At 36.7% G+C, this 16,043-nt stretch overlaps 2 protein-coding genes and 1 non-coding gene across 13 annotated transcripts in view; all 3 read left to right on the top strand.

Annotated features, from left to right (window-relative positions):
• The window catches only part of ehbp1l1b (EH domain binding protein 1-like 1b), a 46,481-nt gene extending 39,692 nt beyond the window's left edge, over nucleotides 1-6,789 (top strand). For 10 of the 11 annotated variants that reach the window (XM_038303068.1, XM_038303073.1, XM_038303071.1 and 7 more), the window contains 10 exons: nucleotides 25-73; nucleotides 854-1,178; nucleotides 1,307-1,368; nucleotides 1,493-1,535; nucleotides 2,266-2,309; nucleotides 2,589-2,709; nucleotides 3,784-3,883; nucleotides 3,963-4,036; nucleotides 5,429-5,543; nucleotides 5,824-6,789. In XM_038303068.1, the coding sequence (XP_038158996.1) occupies nucleotides 25-73; nucleotides 854-1,178; nucleotides 1,307-1,368; nucleotides 1,493-1,535; nucleotides 2,266-2,309; nucleotides 2,589-2,709; nucleotides 3,784-3,883; nucleotides 3,963-4,036; nucleotides 5,429-5,543; nucleotides 5,824-5,911 (1,021 nt within the window). In that variant the 3' untranslated portion in view covers nucleotides 5,912-6,789. The remainder of the gene's footprint in view (nucleotides 1-24; nucleotides 74-853; nucleotides 1,179-1,306; nucleotides 1,369-1,492; nucleotides 1,536-2,265; nucleotides 2,310-2,588; nucleotides 2,710-3,783; nucleotides 3,884-3,962; nucleotides 4,037-5,428; nucleotides 5,544-5,823) is intronic. The other variant, XM_038303069.1, reaches the window with a different exon arrangement.
• Nucleotides 6,790-8,451: 1,662 nt separating this feature from the next.
• trnae-cuc lies at nucleotides 8,452-8,523 on the top strand. The gene has a single exon. It is a non-coding gene; the product is annotated as a tRNA-Glu (tRNA).
• A 3,121-nt stretch (nucleotides 8,524-11,644) lies between these two features.
• On the top strand, nucleotides 11,645-14,174 carry LOC119795223 (CAAX prenyl protease 2-like). Its single transcript, XM_038303106.1, has 5 exons — nucleotides 11,645-11,718; nucleotides 11,843-12,010; nucleotides 12,111-12,161; nucleotides 13,759-13,821; nucleotides 13,914-14,174. The coding sequence occupies exons 2-5, from the start codon at nucleotides 11,938-11,940 to the stop codon at nucleotides 14,132-14,134; spliced, it is 408 nt and encodes a 135-aa protein (XP_038159034.1). The 5' UTR covers nucleotides 11,645-11,718; nucleotides 11,843-11,937; the 3' UTR covers nucleotides 14,135-14,174.
• The last annotated feature ends 1,869 nt before the right edge of the window (nucleotides 14,175-16,043 follow it).

Below are 16,043 nucleotides of genomic sequence, written 5' to 3'. Positions count from 1 at the left end.
ATGTTTCTGCTTCTACCTCATCAGAGACTTTGAACATTTGGATTCTCATGACATCAAGTTAAACAATAAGAAGGTAAGAATGAGCTGGACAAGGATGAATTTTATATTGAGCTTTTTTATATTGCCTGTTAAGTTTACTGTGTAATGTGAGAACAAATGCACAATGCAACCGGCATTTACTTAATCATATTTAGTAACTTTAACACAATTGTTTCATGTGAGCAGGGTAGGACATCATAGGTATAGAAACTGAGAAAATTTAGGGACTGTTGAAAACTGTTCACAGTACCTTCACTGTAAAAAATGGAAATCTAAATAAGTAATTTTTTCTTAAAATAGGTTAATTTTTTCTCAAATTGAGGAAAAAAGTGAGACACTTTGCCAATGGAACAAGACAATTTACATTTAAAATAAGAAAAAAAACTATTGGAATGTCTTATTTCAATTCATATTATCTAATTATCTTATTTTAAGAGTAAAGATACTAATTTCCTTGGCAAATCATATTATTTACCTACTCAAATTAAGTGTAAATACACTTAATTTAAGAAATGTTTACTTATTTCTACATCTTTTTTGCAGTGTTGTAAGTGAATTAACACACTTTTTAACTTATCCTTTTTCGACATTGTCAGATTTGTTGCTGTAAATTATTTTGAGAATTGTACTTTTTTTTCTTCCACTACTCCATCTGCACTACTTTGTGGAGGTCTATTAGATGCATTTGCACTAAAATAATTGCAAGTTTTTAATGTAATAAAATATGTAAGAAGGTCAAGCCTAAAATTTATGATAGGTCGAAAGCAATTTCATTTTATTCCCTTCATCCGTTTTATCCTTTGTCTAAATGTAGGCATTCGATGGCTTTGAGGCGTTGGGGATTTCTCGTCTGTTGGAGCCATCTGACATGGTGCTCCTGTCTGTTCCTGACCGGCTCATCGTTATGACTTACCTCAGCCAAATCCGCTCACATTTCACCAACCAGGAGCTGAGCGTCCTGCAGATCGAGCACAACAGCAGTCAGTCGAGTTACGGGCTCGCTCCTTCTGGTCCCGCTCCCACCAATGTTGACGCTGCTGCCTTCTGCATGGCTAGGCTGAATGAAGGAGTGAGTCTGGAGGAAGGAGGGAGCAACACCCTGGTGGTGCCCCCACCTAGAACCAAGCGGACTGTTAAAGGTGATTTCTTTTAAGTGGTCTAGAGTTCTTTTCCAAAAAGCAAAGCCCTGTGGACATGACTGAAAATATGACTGTTTTTTAATGGTAGAATTGCACATCTCACTGCTTCCTTATTGTTTTTGCTGTAGAAGAATCAAGAATCCCAGTCCCACCCCCAAGATCGATTAACAAAGCTGCCAAATCTGAACAGGTTACACTCCTTTTCATCAAATTAAAACTTATCACTGGGTCTCTGAAATCATTTCTTAAAATATAGCTGATTTTTTTTTAAGGTATGAGTCTTGAACTTTGACATTATGTTCTGCCTTTTGCAGGATGAAGGTGCAAAATCTGCCTCTGAACAGGCCAATAACTCAGGTAGGTACCCGGACAGGTTCCTGTTTGAACTCAGAATAGTGGAAATGTTGATCTCTGATGGGATCTTTTTTCTTTAAAGATCCTATATTGTGTTTTTTAGACCTTGTGGAAGTCAACTATAGGCATATATATCCTGAAATATTCCCTTTGGCACAACGGAGTATTTATTTGTTATGAAATATTAGTGGTTTTCTTCCATGGGTGCCGCCCATTTCATCACATTTCCTTAGAGGCACTGTCTTCTTTGGGAAGGCTGAAAAAAATCTAATACCTCTCTCAGGTAAAATATATTTTCACAACTTACATAGTAGCTAACAAAAGAACAGTTACTGTCACTGTAAAGATTAGCTTCTAAAAGAGCAATTTAGACTCAACTTAGAGCAGAAATAATCTGCTTCACATTACGGCTCCCTAATTGGGGAAAGGGAATGAGGTTTTTACTTGTAGGTGCGCTGCATTCAATGTAGATACCTCCTCAAAGGGCAAAGGTAATAGAACCTTTACAAAGACCTGTCTTGGCTACTTGTTTTCTTAGAACAGGGAGGAGCTGCTGCTCAGAGAGAAAAAATCATGAGGATTACTGACAGGGATGAATTAAGCAAAAATGACAGTTAGTGAATGATTTTGATGAAGAAATAGCATTATAACAGAGTTAAAAGCTAAAAAGAAAGGTGAGGATTTTGCATGACATAGGCCCTTTAATGCCCCTCATCTGTCCCTCTGATTGCAGAGACTGCTTCTGACACCCAGCCTCCTAAACAAGAGGAAACAATGGTCAGTTTTTTATGACTTACTTTTTCTTTTTCATCACAATAAGCCTTGTACAAAATCACATTAAAACTCTTCATAGCAGAACAAATTCCCTGTTTGTTATCCCCATTGTTTCTGACTTCCCTCTAATCTGTGACTGCCTTTTTCTTCTCTTTCCATTTTCCTGTCTTCTGCTTCTTCTCCTTTCCTTGTGGCTGTCATGTTTATGTTTACCTGGATTTGTGTGTGAATGCATGTTGCTTGCATGCATCTGTGTGTGTGTGTGATGTGATTTGTGGTCAGTACCTGCAGGACACCAGTCAGTATGTCTTGAGCGAACTGGCAGCGCTGGAGACGGAGCAGAAGCATATCGACAGCAGAGCGGCCGTCGTGGAAAGACGACTGCGAAGTCTCATGGAAACAGGTCTGTTCTTTACAGGGAAACATGAGGGTTGAGTGGAACAGAGGTGAACGGACTGATTTTAATTAGGTCCAGATCCTTTTAGATTTTGTTAATTTGGTGAAAGAACATGAAAAACCATAAATCATGGATTGTAAAATAAAGTTAACTGAAATGTCCTTAACCTCCTTAGGCTGACTAGTGGGAATGCATAAATTTGATTAGTGATCTGTAAACCAGGAAATAGCTCATGCCTACTGTTTAACAGCCCTTAGAACCTTCTGAAACTTAAGGGGGTCATATTTTTTATTTAAATAGCAGGAAACTTTAAAAACCGAAAACTGGAAATGCATCAATGTTTTTTATCTTTCAACACGATGATTTAAACAAATCAAAATAAAATGGTTGAAAGACACTAAAGGAATCTGACTGTAGTCCTATCAAAAGCCTATGAAGACACCTCAAGAAATAAGGCAAGAACAAGGAGTCCTTTACAGATAATCTTTGAATCATTCAAATGCATTAAGAAGACTAACTAAGAATCACATTTTTTAATCCCCAAGGAACCAATCAATTTCTTCTATCTGGCATATTAGGCATGATTAGGTTCTTTGTGCCATAATTCTATAGGTGTCAAGGTTGTATGGATGTCTTGAGGACCCAAATGCAGAGATAAGGAGGTACTGTAGAGATGAGTTTTGCTGATTTAATTAAGAAGTCCAAGGCAACAGAAGCAAAACATAAAAACACTAAAAACCAAAAATCCTTTTAACGTTAGGGTGTATACATATGGGGAGCAAAGAGACACCAAAAACAGCAAGAAATCAGCCATGAGGAACTGCAGAGGTGGTGTATATATGGGGAACAGAACAAAGGATGGGCAAATCAGCTGATATGGAGCAGGTGTGATTAGAGCTAACCAGAAGGGAGCCAAAGGGAAAGGAAACAGCGACAAGGGGGCAACAGAGAGTAACACTGGAAATAAAAAAATGACAGAAAACAACTAAAAAGACACAAAATTACAAAGAAACTATAAAGCAAAACAGAGGGAAGAACCCTGACAATAAGAACTTAATAATTGTTCTTTTCCATTTACAGGGAGTGATCGTGATGAAGAGGAGCGCCTGATCCAGGAGTGGTTTACTTTGGTGAACAAGAAAAATGCTCTGATACGTCGACAGGATAACCTTGAACTATTGTAAGCATACAGGAGACACTCTTTCAGATTTTAAGCATCAGATTCAATTACTTTTCTCTTATATATGAATCCTTTGCAGACAAGAGGAGCAGGACCTTGAGAGGAGATTTGAGCTTCTCACCAGAGAACTACGGGTCATGATGGCTATAGAAGGTCAGCACACAACTGATGGTTTAATGTCAGACATGTTTGTTTGAAACGTAAATCTATAAGCTTGTAGGTTTCTATGATCTTTATTGCTAAATCTATCCCTGTTACACATTTATCATGAATGATATTTACATTAATGGTTCCTGCATTGTCTGTGAAATTACAAGTAAAATTTGATCCATTGTTTTCAGCCTTTGCTTTTATCTTAGCAAAAAAGAAATTACAAAAGGAATAGTTTGCTATTGAAAAAAGTCAAACTAGTAGTGGCTTTACCAAAGTCCGATTTTTATCACAGATATTGAGTGAATAGATAATGTTCTTTTTGAAAAGTGCTTTAGCTGAGGGATTTGTTTAGGATTTCTGAGTGAAAACTTGCATTGTAGCTCAACCATCATTTTTTTGCTTTTACCTTAGCAAAAAACAAAATACAAGGGGAATAGTTTACTATGGAAAAAAATTCAAACTAGTAGCGGCTTTACCAAATGTTACCAGAGGAAAGTTTAACCCCTTTATGAAAACGGAATAATTCAGTTTGGCACTTACTTCTCTCTTTATGTCATAATTAACAAAAGCCTGTGTGCAACCATCACAAACTACTCCTGGTTAACAGCTATGTTATAAATATGAAACCAAGATGGCTGCACCTGTAGGCAGCGGCTTGCTACAGCCCCAGACAAATACACAAAATACGCCGTTTAGAACGCTACAAATTAGGCATCGATCCAAATCATGTCACAGACTCTGCATCACACTGATAAAACCAAACCAAAATGTTTGCATATTTGCACCATATATATATATATATATATATATATATATATATATATATATATATATATATATATATATATATATATATATATATATATATATATATATATATATATATATATATATATATATTGCTCTGAATTTCCAAAACAATTTGTTTTTTGCGCAATGTTTTTTCTCCCACACTGTTTGCATTTGATCGCTGCTGCACTTTAAGGAGTGAAAATGTGCATTTACTGTCTGAAAAGCTGTTTTAAATGAAATTTTGTATACACTGTGTGTATACAAAATGTGCATTTACTGTCTGAAAAGCTGTTTTAAATGAAATTTTGTATACACTGTGTGTATACAAAATGGCAATAAAAGTTGTTTAAGTCTAAATATGATTGTTTGTGAGCTGACTGGCAGGCCTGCAGAACATAGTGCATGCAGCCGTTCCTCCTTTCAGCAAGTTTAAACTCTTTGGGTGAACTCACCCTTTGATAATTATCTCATATAAAAATTATTTTATTTCCATAATGCCAGTTTTTTATATTAATCAAAATTATTCTCAAAAACTTGCAATCAGATATCTAAAATGGTATTGATGGAATAAAATGTGGTGTTCTGTTGATTGTTCTGCAGACTGGCAGAAGACAATCACTCAGCAACAGAGAGAGCAGCTGCTCCTCCAGGAGCTGGTGTCTCTGGTCAACCAGCGAGACGAAATCATCCGAGACATCGATGACAAAGAGAAACGGTGGGTGAATGCAGTAGAAATGACGGTAAAGAAGTTTAATGGAGTTTTATTTGGAACTAAATAAAAAGTCTGATTTTTATTACAGATATTGAGTGAATAGATTATCATATTGTTTAAAGGTCTTTTACACACCTTTAGCAGGTGTCATTTTGAAAAGTGCTTTAGCTGAGGGATTTCTGAGTGAAAACATGCGTTTTAGCTCAATCATCTTAGTAGTTTTTACTTTGAGTTACTAGGAAAAACATTCATGCTGAAGTAAAAAGTGTTTTTGTGTTTGCAGTGCTCGGGAGGAGGACGAGCGTCTCGAGCGAGGGCTGGAGATGAGAAGGAGGAAATACAGCAACAAAGACAAATGTGTGTTACAATAAAAGCACAAACTGTATTTATAACCCAAAGTCTCAACAGAGAATCATCCTTAAATTAAAAAACTAAATACAAACTTTGAGGAGTTAAGGAGCCTTTTTTTTCTCCTTAGAAATGTGCTGTAGGTCTGAAGCTGGAGAATGTGTGTTATCTGAAAGTCATGTCTGTGTTTTAGTAGTATTGTGTTAAATCCTTTCATTGGTTGTTTTATTTATTTAAATCGTGTGTCATTTTGTCATACGTTATTTGCACATACAGTTTTTCTTGTGCTGTGTATATCTGATGGGACATCATTAAGTATTCACACACCACCTGATCCTGTTTTTTTTTCTTTCTTTTTATTTTGTTTTGCCTATGCAGTATATTTAGCTTTTTCACCTTACTGGAAAGCTTTTATATTTAAACTAAAGTCGTACCATTTTTAATGAAGATATAAATGCTATAAATACATGAGGCTTTTACCTTTCCTAAGAGTTTCCAAAGAATGTAAAAAAAAAAACTATTTAGAAATTGGTTTATCTAGTGAATCTTTGAGCTGGACTCAACCATACAAGGCTTTCAGTGAGGAAATTATATGAACTTTCTGTAATTCCTGATAACAGTCTACCGATGCTTAAAGTTTTAACACATATTAAAATGTGTTTTCAGATTGCTTTATAGTTTCATCTTGGAGGCGGGTGACTTGAGTCATCTACAGCCTCTTTGGAGTAGATGTTGCCTGTTTCTTTTGTATCTGAAGTGAAAATGTCGGGTATTTCTGCATAACTTTCAAATACAGGTGTAGATGAAAAGGTACCCATCAATTTGCATGTAGGATTTCAAATGTTGCTCTCAATATTTCAGACTGTGTTGGCAAATAACAAATAAAATTGATAAAAGAAAAGGTTTGCTATGTGTCAAGTCTTTCTGTTTTTGGGTGTACCGCTATGCTGCTTTTGACCTACCTGCAGTTTACATTATTATATGGAAGCTTGTGCCATCAGTGTAGTTTATACTATAAATCAAACTGCCATTTAGAAATCGGCAAGTTAAAAATCAATTAAAGGAACACTCAGCTGTTACAAACCCTGTTAGATTCAATATAAAAGAAGTGAGTACCACTGCTGAGAAGCAACCCACCATACTAACCATAATATTCCCAGCATGCTATTTATAATGTGGCCTGGATGTGAATGGCCTGCTTCAAAGATCCAGAACAGATAGGATAACTGTCAACAGGTCATTATTATTATGTATTAATAAAATACAGAAACACAGGTGGGGAAAAATTAACTCAGACACATTTAGAAAACATGGTGTTGGCATTGGCATGCTGTGGGGAAGTTTTTCCTCAGCAGAAACAGGGACGTTTTTCAAAGTAGGAGCAAAGATGATAGAAACACTTAGAAGTAATCTATTAGAGGCTCCAACTAAGTGTTAGAGATCTGGTTCTGTTATGTTTTTCTTTTGGATGTTCAGTTTTGCTTTGCTCCTTGTTTGTTACGGTTTAAGTCTTATTTTGTTGTCTTCTTTGGTTTTTTTCTCAGTTTACTGTCTCTGTCTTGGTTCTGTTATGTTTTCTTTTGAGTGTTTATTTTTGCTTTACTCCTTGTTTTCTAGTTTTAATGGTTTCATTTTTATTTTTGTTGTGTTCTCTTGTTAATTCTTACTTACTGTTTCAGTCTTGGCTCTGTTATGATTTTCTTTTGAGTATTCAGTTTTACTTTGCTCAATGTTTAATAGCCTTAGTGGTTTAACTCTTATTTTGTTGTGTTTTCTAGTTATTTTCAGTTTTCTAGGTTTTTTATTTGTTGCCCTCTGCTGCCCTCTTGTGTTCTCCTTTTCCCCTAGCTCTTTTCCTCTCCTGCTCTGTGCACACCTGCTCCCACTCTGCTCATTAGCCCTCTCTTTGTTTCAGTCTCTCTATAAATATTCTCTCTGTTCTGTTCTTCTTTGCTGGGTCCTGGTCAAACTCTGCCTCCTTGCCTCTGCTTTTGGGTCAACTAACCATAACCAATCGTGACACTAAGACCTTCTATTGAATGGTTCATGTTAATTAAAGTAGATTGGTGTGAAAGAAAACGCTATAGTATGTCCAGGAATGAATCTTCTTGAAAGTGTATCTATGTCCTCACTATTTTATCACATACTACTATGCAGCACGCATGCCACTGTTGAAGCGCGTGTTTACATGGAGGAGCAGTTGTGCTGAAGATGGACTCAAATAAAGGTACGTTTTCAGGAGCATGAAACAGGAAATGAAGTAGGGAGGAGAAAGATGTTGCTGCGATGAAAGGCAACTTCTCCAAGTGGCTAAACGACGGCAGGTAAATAAAGTTTAGTAGCTTTAACTTCCGTGTGAAGGCTGGTAAAGTTAGTTCAAACTGCTACAAGTAACACAGCAGGTTAGTCTTGCAACTTTGTAGGATTATTTACAGTATAACAGATAATCTAAAAAAATATTATTCACGTATTCACATATTCACGTGAATATGTTGAATGATCGTTAGCAGCGATACCCCGTGTTTATTTAAAGACGTGCGTTAGGGCAGGCGTCTTCAGGCCTTCCCTGGTGGTCTAGTGGTTAGGATTCGGCGCTCTCACCGCCGCGGCCCGGGTTCGATTCCCGGTCAGGGAACGTTTGTTTTTACTTTGTTATGGATCATTTCATTCTTTTATCAAAGAAGGATCAAAGACATTAATATTTTTTACTTCACTTTTCTAGCTGTACCTCTTGAGCTCCAGCAAATCAGCTTGTCTTTGCAGGCAAATCATCACCACAGCAGGATTTACTAATTCAAACTGACATAAAGGATCAAGCTTAGCAGTGCAGCATGTAGAGCCTGTGCTGCTTTATTCACCAGTTTCCCGTAGAACCACTTATAGACCTCCTGTTCTGTAATGCAGGAGCCATTACATGGCTGCATTAGGCAGGAGCAATACAAAAGCTGTTTGGTGAGTGTGACAGGTTGCCTTCTGCTGGCTCTTCTCTACATTGGGAGCTTATACATTTGGTGCAGCACCTTACCAAGGTACACTACTACTAATCTGAAGCCAGGTAGTCCGTCATTCAAGAAGCTCATAATGGTTGTATTTGTGTCTTTAAAGGGACCATCCAAGGGTGATAAAGCGTCGCTGTGCCAGTGTTATTCTGGTGTCTGCAGTATCTCCTGCGTTTGTGAAGCTATGGATGTACTGGGCTGACATCACAGTGAGTAGGCCTACACAAGGAGCAAAGCTTTGCCTCTGCCATTTAAAGTTCTTTCTTTTTCAAGGTCTTACAAATAAAGATTTCCTCCCTGATTCTCTTCACGTGCGCTCGGCATAATCATTTGAGCGGCAGCAAAAGTCCTTAAACCGCCTGTGGTGCTACTGTAATATATTTATTGCCCACTGCAGTAGAGGTGGTAAATATCTTATTTAGTCAGATATTACTTGGATTCTCATATATTGTTTATGAACACACACCCTACCGGCTGTGTGTTAGAACAACAAATGAAAGTATTAATCAAACTCAAATCATGGTCAAACTGAAAATTCTGCAAATATATGGAATCAATTCACCACAACTTAGGTGAGTTTATTAACCAAAATAATTCAGCTCCAAGAGAACCATATTTCAGTTAAAAACACTTGACTAAATACCAGTGAAACACAACTAAACTAAACTATGCAGAAACAGGGAGAGAAAACATGGTTGAAAACAATTTCACAGCTTAGCATGGATTTTGTGTTTGACAACCAAAGTATATCTTTAAGAATTTAGGATGTCATCAAATTAGCTTTTCACTAATTTAGAGCGATTTTAATTTTAATGTTTTCAAACCAATTTACAATGCAAATCCATGAGTTCAAAAAAAGCATTATTTGTCCAAATAATGGGGGTTCCTATGTCCCACGTGCCACACACCAAGGGAAAGGCTTCCGTAGGAGGCTTTCGCCTTCAGTCCAGGTCTGTAACTTCTGAAAATCAGAGAAAAATATTGCAAATGGTCTGTTTTGCAGCAAGTTGGTCCTTAAATGTCAACCATCACGACTTAGCCACCGTCATGCTGGAGATCTGGGCCTTGGCTCCATGATGTTGTCCCTCTTCCAATGTGAACCCCCGGGCAGCTTCACGGAAAGTTAAAGAAATTCCGTGTGCTGTGGTATTTTAATTTGATCACGTTTGTCATACTCTGCGGGAAGGGGGGGGGGGCATGGTACACCTCTGTGGGAGGTGTCCTTTGAAAGTAGGGGGAAGGTTTGGATCTGAACTGCAACTTCTAGTCCAGTGAAGATGTTAGGATGAAACATGGAGATCGGTCCTCAATGTCAAAAATTATTATCCTGGTTTATGGCCCAACACCCTTGACACTCATTGATGCAAATATGCAAGGAAGCTTTGTATTACATGCACAGCCATGAGGAGTCCCTCAGGGCCAGTTATTATGCATTCAGTGTGGACTTAGGAACCTTGGGCAACTTTTTGTTTCTGTTACAACTCGTCCCTAACTGTGTATGTTTTCCATTGACCATTATAAATGTCACAAATTTGTAATAAGCCTACATTTCTATTTATTCTTTAAAAAATCTGGTGCAAATAAATAGCAACCTTAAAATATTAAATATTTGTAAATATGTGTGTATTTTATGTTTTCATATCATATAACCTATGTCAATATCATATCTACACTTTTTTTTAATATGGCTTTTTAATTTCGAAAGATATAATTTACTCTAGTTCAAGTAAATCTATGTGCTAAATACTTGAATTGTATTTTCGATTGTAAAAGTCAGACAAAAAGAAAAAAAAGTAGCACTTTTACACATTTAAATGACTTTTATGAGGTAAAGTTAATCTAACTTCAGACACAAAAAAAATGTAAGCACTTTATAATTGTAGCCAGTAATAGTAAAATAAGCTTAGTGTGGGGTAAGAGGATTTAAAAATGAAAAAGTAAAATTTCTCTAAACTTGATCATTTTTTACATTTTCCTAATTAGCACCTGAATGCTTTCAGAGGTCAGATCTCAGAATTGCATTATTAGACTGCTGGTCAGAATCTTTGACTGCAGGTAAAATTAGTGAAAAGATTGTGGAGTAGAAGAGAAAAGAGTGAATTTCCCAATTCTGGGATAATAAAGGGATTTAAATTTGCATTTAGAAACATTTCTTTCTAGATCCCTTTGGTTTCAGGTTGTATTTTAATGAGGTGGATAAAAAAAAAAAAAAAAAAAAAAAAACTTCCTTGTAACTTTTTATGGAGAACTCAGAACTTTTTATGGAGAACTCAGTTAAACTGTAAACCTTTACTCTAATTTGAAAACAATGTAAATCACTTCAGTTTCTTGATAACAGCCCATTAAAAGAAAGTATAGGCGGGCAAAAAAAAAAAAACACTCATCAAAGTAACGATAACGGTAAGCCATTTGGGTAAAAACCAAACTAACCCCTTTGTTATATATCCTTATGGGTTCAATTTGAAAACAACTAAACTTGATTGATTGTTTGATTCCATACAACCAAATTAATGTGTATTATTTTTATTTTCTTAATATTCTATTTGGTAGTATTTATGCCTTATTAGGGCAGATTTTATTTAACTCTTAACATTTTACAGTGTTGCTATTTTTTTTTATTTCAGGTCCCTTAAGTGTGTTTAAACTATATCATAAAAAGCGTGCCATGTTGTTTCCACATTCCTACCTTTAGTCATGTTGTTATATATTGCCTGTGCATGGTATAAACATTTATATTTATTCTACTCAATAGTTTTTTTATCTGGGACCCTTGGTTCAGTCTGCTCTGGACAACCCTGATGGCTTCGCCGGCGAGCTGCGATCTGCTTTGGGTCTGTTTGCAATCAGAATGTTTAAAAGCTTCTGCTGGAGAAATCTGGTGCAAAGAGTTTGACATGTGTGACTCCTTTGAGTTAAAGACGATCATGAGATCCTGACGGTGATGTATTTTCCCAGATGTTCAAACCTGGAGGCTGTGCTTGCAAGATGCAGAGTGGATCAGGAACCAGGTGGTGGCGCCAGTAACGGAGGAGCTGGTGTTCAGAGGAGCCATGCTGCCTATGTTGGTGCCCTGCACTGGAACCACAGCTGCTATTTTTATCGCTCCTCTCTTCTTTGGTGTTGGTATGGCAAACCACAATGCACACTATTAAACTCTGAAAAAAAAGCCCTATTCCTGATTACAGAATTTATTTCATTTTAGCTCATTTTCATCATATCATAGAGCAGCTGCAGCTGGGAAAGGACAGAGTGAGTGCCATCTTCCTGGAGTCAGGTGAGCTTGTTTTTAGATAAACTACATGAGGGAAAAAGTTGAGCTTTATTCATTTTTAGCAAATTTCACACGTTTACTCTTTTCAAATTAAATGCCAGCATATATTGCCAGCTCAGCCTTGAATATTGACATGCATTCAGAGGCAATTTACTTTATCCTTCTGCAGTGATTTGCTGGAGTATTGATGCCGTTTTAACAACAAGCTACGTCGCTGCAGTTTTGTGTGATGTTACACAAAAAGCAACTCTGATTTTTTTTTTTTTTTGAGGAAATATATGTGGTTTTCTTTTTCTGCACATACAGTAAACATTTTTTATATTTTAGCATGTTTATAAACCAAGTCAACGCTTTCTAACTGATCTGAGATATTTCTCAACCCACACGTCTAGACTGTTTTGCCTTTTCTCGAGCAAAAAAATGGGAAGAATAACCATTTTTATCCCCCAACAAAATCTGTTGACTGAAAATATGGACAATGACTGCACCATTCTGAGATGTGAATGTGATTTGATCCAAACCACACCTCTCTGTCTTTGTGTGTAGGTTTGGTGTCCTGCTGGAAGCTAGACCTCTTCTTGAGCCTTTTAGAGCTTCTATCAGCTTCTTTTCTGCAGGGCTAACATGTATTAAGATATATCCGAATTCTTACCTTCCTTTTTTCCCCACTGATGAAAACTTCCCTATGGCATGATGATGCCACAACCATGTTTTACTGTCCAACAAAACAGATATGATACTTACCTGGTCAGATATATTTTTTGGCGTCTTTGATCATTCTAGCAACCCTCCTTAAATTGCAATTGTTTTTGAAAGGTGTGTAAATTAAGTAATGTTCATTGTAATGTAAGTTTAGCTGCCTCTTAACCAGGACTCCCTTGAAGGCAAGTTTATTTATAGAGCAAAATTCAGTACAAGGACAATTCTAATGGTTTTACATGTATTAAACAATGCAATATAAGTAAAATAAAACCAAAGGAAGACAAAAATATGATAAAACCAGGTATTAAAATAAATAAAAATAGATGGACAACAACCACGATGCACTTTAAACTGGTGTTGCGCTATAACTAGGTGTAATGATACTACAATAACTTATACTATTTATCTATTTAACAAACTGGAAACCACACTTTAACCTACCACCACTTTACTGTACATAAGATACTGAATATATAAGTCACCTTATATCTCACCTTTATGTTTTACCATCCACTGTATATGTCTGATTGCACTGTTACCTCCTTTGTGCACCTTCTGTTTGTTTATAAGAGCTCACAAGTGAATTTCTCCATTGTGAGATCAATAAAGTCGTATTCTAACTAATGATACCTGAGTTAACAGTTTAACTTCAACAGTCAAAGGCAGCACTAAAATAAATGGGTTTTTAACTTTGACTCAAAAGAAATCAGGATTTAAGTTTTTTATCTTAAAAATAGAATAAAAACAAATAAATTAAGGACAATCAAAGCAGATCACTTTTCAGTCAGGCACCATTTTGAGATATCTCTTAAAATTCTAATCAGATTAATTTAATGAATACAAAAAAATACAAAAGTGAATTTCTTCTGATTAAGACGTTTTTTTATTTTTATAACAGGAGTGCAGTTTTTGTACACAACTGTTTTTGGTGTCTTTGCTGCCTTTTTATTCACGAGAACTGGTGAGAGAAGAGGTTAAAATACACATTTAATAATAAAGAACCCACCTCGTTTATGTGTGATAATTTTAGATCTGTGGTGTTTTCTTCCTAAGGTCATATCCTGGGTCCAATTTTATGCCATTCCTTCTGCAACAGCCAGGGTCTCCCTGACATTGGTTCTGCTCTCAGCCACCCTCAGCGTTCAGCTGTGCTCTTCTGTTATCTGAGCGGACTCCTGCTGTTTCTGGTGCTGCTCTTTCCTTTGACAGACCCTTTCCTCTATGAAGCCAGACATGTCTGCAGCCTGGCTGCCTCTCAAACATTGGAATGCTGAATAGAAGAATATCCAATAAACTACAAGTCATTGAAGATGACTCAGTATTTTATTTTAATAAAAATTTTTCAATAATAAAAATCTGTGCATGTGTTTTGTAGATTGGCAAGGCAAGAAAAAAAAAGTGCTTCAGACATTTCCTGCATGGTTCAAAAATATTTCCCACTGTATGAAACTCAACACCGGCACCAAATTCTCTGGCTACAACAAAAAAGCTGAGGGGAGCATGTGTGCAAGCAGAGAAAACCAGATGAAGTATGGTGAAGAAGAAGCCAGAGGAAAGGCAACGGAGGACACAGTTTCAATGAAAGATGCAGATTCAGGCAAAAAAACGCAGACGTCCCCGCCAATAAATACAGCATCTGAACCAAATTGGAGAGAGACAGCTATTTAAAACCATGTTTTTAAGTCAGGCAAGGCAATGAAAGGTAGAGGAAGACTTAAACAGGAAAGATTGAAAAAATAAGAGGCTGCAGCCAGAAGCAATAAGCGGAATGCCAACAGATGAGGAAACTTAAAAAGAAAGAGCTAGAGTGGGGAGAAAGCTTCTTCCTCCCAAAAGATTTGGAAAAAATGGAGTAGTAGAGCAGAGGAACAAAGAAGAGGTCAATCAGGGTATGTGGAAATGCCTGGGAGGTGAAAGGTTGTATTAAAGCTCCAGATTTATGAGGTGGAGTTATGAGCAATAAAAAAGTTTCAACCCAAAATTGAGTAAACAGCATCACTCTGCATGTACGAACCTTTACTGTTTATCAAATCAGTTCCTCAGATATTTATAATTTATAGCTATGTTTATTTAAATTTGTTTCGATAGAAACTCTGGTGTTCATTTTACAATATTCAAAGTCGCCTGATTTTTTAGAATTTTTTAGTTTTGAATGGCAGAAAAAAAAATATAAGAATCATGAACCCATCATCTAAACAGCTTGTTTAGATAAGGACTGGATAAAGAGTTTTTCTGGTCAAAAACTGTCTAATCTGAGAGTCTTCCTGAACAAATGGCAAAGATATGGTCTGAGGGGCAACGTTTTCTTGATTTAACAAATGTAGCATGATATGGGACCTTTAAGTTATAAAAAGGGGGAAAAAAAGTATATATATATATATATATATATATATATATATATATATATATATATATATATATATATATATATATATATATGCACAGATAATTTATTGATACTAGTAGAACCATAGCAGCACTAACACGGAATGACAGCAGTGGACAAATATTCCAGAAAACAGATGAGCAGCTGGATGGAGGGAGGCTTTAAGCATGTTAATGGTGTTTATGGTATTTATCTAGCAAGTTTTATCGGAATTAAAGAGTATTTCTTCACTGAGAGAAGAGCAAAACACTGCTCTGGAGGCTTTTCTCAGAGGAAAAGATGTTTTTGTTCTTCTCCCGACTGGTTTCGGCAAGAGTTTGATCTATCAATTGGCTCCTCTTCGTCGTCGCTCTGTTAGTACGTCATATGCTTCGTTGATCTTATTGGTTTATTTGGCCCGTCTATCACCAACATAGGCCAATCAGCTAACCAGTATTTTCGCCCCTTCCCAAAATTACTTCAACGGAAGGTGTCCAGATGGATATGCGGAGCAAATCCATCTGGTGGAGTCAGGTTATACCACACCTAGATCCAGTAAGATCTAGGTGTGGTATGTTAGGTGGATTTTAGCATGATACAGGGACACCAACTGTCATAATCTTGGGTCTCACGATCTGATGGCTGGCCTAATTGCTCATTTCATTCACCTGTCTAACTCTGCCCGGTAGTTCATTACTGCTCATCTAATCCACCTGCTCCTGCTACTATTCATACTGCTCAGTCCCAGCCATCATGGCCAGATGGCGGATGCTTTTGTTCTAGTGTTCGTTCTCGGGGGCAAGTGGAGAAAAGTTTTT

Source organism: Cyprinodon tularosa, unplaced genomic scaffold (assembly GCF_016077235.1).
Source record: "Cyprinodon tularosa strain WSP-4 unplaced genomic scaffold, ASM1607723v1 ctg503, whole genome shotgun sequence".
NCBI lineage: Eukaryota > Metazoa > Chordata > Actinopteri > Cyprinodontiformes > Cyprinodontidae > Cyprinodon > Cyprinodon tularosa.
This window is presented reverse-complemented; position numbering and strand designations above follow the sequence as displayed.

What these genes read in the sequence shown, in the direction of transcription:
- LOC119795223 (XM_038303106.1), top strand. Translation starts at nt 11,938, where the DNA reads ATGCTGCCTATGTTGGTGCCCTGCACTGGAACCACAGCTGCTATTTTT. An exon ending in TCCTCTCTTCTTTGGTGTTG is followed by an intron (nt 12,011 to 12,110) that starts GTATGGCAAACC and finishes ATCATATCATAG; the next exon opens with AGCAGCTGCAGCTGGGAAAG. An exon ending in TGCCATCTTCCTGGAGTCAG is followed by an intron (nt 12,162 to 13,758) that starts GTGAGCTTGTTT and finishes TTTTTATAACAG; the next exon opens with GAGTGCAGTTTTTGTACACA.